Below are 2,649 nucleotides of genomic sequence, written 5' to 3' on the forward strand. Positions count from 1 at the left end.
TCATACCTGTGCTACAGCCCAGCATACAGACTGCTGACAGGTACCAAGTGGAAAACCCCGCTCATAGTGTGCTGTGTTTTGTCAACATGTTTTACTGCCCATGGTTTTCAGCAATTCGTTACTCAACAGTTTTGTTTTGTTTTTTTTCTCTCCATTTGTGCCTACATTGCCTGGCAAACCATGTTGTTCTACTATAACATTTATTTTTCTTTTTTCCATAAGTTGCCAGTATCCGTGTCCTTTCAATTCAGTAACTGTTGAATTTAAACAAAAATTTAGAAATAACCCCAAAATGATAGCAATGTTCACATATTAGCAAGAATATAACCCTTTCTTTTCAAGATACTGGTTACTGGATCTGTTTGTAGCTACTTCATTTAAGTTGTTCTGAATTCTGTTTTGCAGCTGTTACATGACACGCATCTTCAAAAGCACTGCTGGCTGCTCAGCAGCTGTAGGTTGCATATCCTCCTTTAGGATGTAACTGACCATAGCACTCGGCTGCCAGCAATGTCTAAGACAGTAAAGATGGGAAACGGGGCTTATCCTATAACCTCTGAATACGCTGGAGTACTTTCAGTGCAGTTTTGCTTCACTCAGCCTAGCTCATCAATTAACTGCCCAGTAGTCTCCAGACTTGTCTCTTCTCCTTTTCCAGGCTGTTTTGGCAGAGAAGTCTCTTCTCAGGTGCTGCTACTGTTGAATTAAGTGAGGGTGGGGTGGTATTGTTGGTGAGGGCAATTCCCAGACTTTTCCTTTTCTCATTTCCAGCATCTCTGGATTGGCATAGATGCCCTCACCCCTATATTTTTTATTCCCTTTGTCTTCCAATGTGCTTGCTCCATTCAGTCCAGCTCTTCCCTTCTTACCCATGACTCATGACTTGTCTCAAAATTAGCATTATGGTTTTCTCTCTAATTTAATTTAATTTATGCTGCTCTTTTAGTAGTGCTAGGACTCTCATTTCAGGACATGTCTTTTGCTTCCCTTCCTGAGTAGGGCTTTCAGGCAGATGTTACCAAGTCTTGATCTTACTTATTCATTCTGGACCAGTGCAAGTAAAGTGTAGTGCTTTGGTGCTGCAGAACATTCTTTTAAGGACAAGATTTTGGTATCAAGTGCTACAGGCCAGCGTGAGGACAAAGAACTGTTTGTAAGAACAGCCTTTAACAGGGCCATATTCGAAGAGTTTCCCCAGCCAGCATCACTGTAGCTTGCTTGGTAGCTGGTCCTTTGTTCTGTTTGAAGACAAGTCCTGAACTTGTCTTCCCTGCCTGGTGTCTAGTACCTCCACAAGAGCTGGCTTCTACTGATGCAGACTCACAGCCTGGCTTGCTTTGGGCTTTGTGCTAGCCCATGAAGCATTCACTGCGCCTTCATTAGTCAAAGACTTATCAGTGTCCACAGGATTATATAGTTCCTTCTTGTACTTCCCTACTGGTAAAGATGCCCTCTGCTCTTTATGATGGCAGCTATCTGTCCCCTTCCTCCAGAAAAAGCAGGTCCATCTTTTCACTCTTCTTTGAACCCCAGCCATTTATAGAAGTGATTACAAAGTGGAAGTGGCCGGAGCAGCAAAGGTAGAGAGAAAAAAAAGCCCTCCTTTTCCCAAGCAAGGAGAACTCTGTACATTCTGGGTTAAAAGAATAGATTATCCCATTAGCCAGAACAGCAACAGGTTTTTTCCCCCCGCAACAGTCATCATCAAAGCAGTGAGAGCATTGACATTTATGGAACTTCTAACTGTTGAAAGAAGGACCTGTAAGCTACTAAACATGTTTTTCTAAAATAACATAGCACAGGCTATGTGGCTTTCCTTAAACAAACTCCGGTATGGACAGTAGATACATAGTAAGTGTCATGCAGTACCTTTTAAATTAACTACAGTGCACCAAATAACCATTATTTGATTTTGTCTGTCTCTCTTTCCTTCATGGCTTAAGGCATCATACAGTTACCCGGGGTATAACTAAAGGAGTGAAAGAAGATTTCCGCCTGGCCATGGAGCGCCAGGTCTCACGCTGCGGGGAAAATCTCATGGTGGTCTTGCACAGGTTCTGCATTAATGAGAAAATACTGCTGCTTCAGACTCTTGCTTGAACGGACTGGATCGTGGTGCAGGGTCTCTTACGGAGAGGGGGAAGGATCTTTGTTGTACGAACGGCAGTGTGGCAGTGGAAAATCACTTTTCCAGCAAGTCGGAGAAGCTCCCTGTGAGTTACAGATTCTGCAGTATACAAACATTACTCAGTGTTTGTTCACTGCTTAGTTTTCTTACCTGGGTAGATCTAACTTTATAAATAAAACTTTGTATAAGAAGCCTTCTGTGATCTTCTGCTTGTTTTTGGGCTTCTTCCCCCTACATAGAAGTTGTGCATCTTAGTTCTTCCTGTCTTTATACATACACAGAGAACACAGCAGGGTATTTCAGGCTTTTTATTAGCACTAGTTTGGAAGTCACAGCATGAGTGAATTTCCTGGTGTTTTCAAAAACTGTTATCCTACATTGAACTGATCTGCTATCTCTTCCTTTCTGGCCAAATTCTACCTGTATTGTCAGTTTTCAGATTCAGGTCCCTTAGTAAATCCATTTATAAAGAGGATTTGAGTGAACTGTGGTAATATCCAAGTGATTATACAAAGTCAATA

At 42.0% G+C, this 2,649-nt stretch overlaps 1 protein-coding gene across 1 annotated transcript in view; it reads left to right on the plus strand.

Annotated features, from left to right (window-relative positions):
• The window catches only part of INTS10 (integrator complex subunit 10), a gene marked incomplete at its 5' end in the record, with an annotated part of 20,958 nt that extends 18,638 nt beyond the window's left edge, over positions 1-2,320 (plus strand). Inside the window, one exon of the mRNA XM_010144107.1 lies at positions 1,944-2,320. Coding sequence (XP_010142409.1) covers positions 1,944-2,100 — 157 coding nt within the window. The remainder of the gene's footprint in view (positions 1-1,943) is intronic.
• Positions 2,321-2,649: the final 329 nt, after the last annotated feature.

Source organism: Buceros rhinoceros, unplaced genomic scaffold (genome assembly GCF_000710305.1).
Source record: "Buceros rhinoceros silvestris isolate BGI_N320 unplaced genomic scaffold, ASM71030v1 scaffold16369, whole genome shotgun sequence".
NCBI lineage: Eukaryota > Metazoa > Chordata > Aves > Bucerotiformes > Bucerotidae > Buceros > Buceros rhinoceros.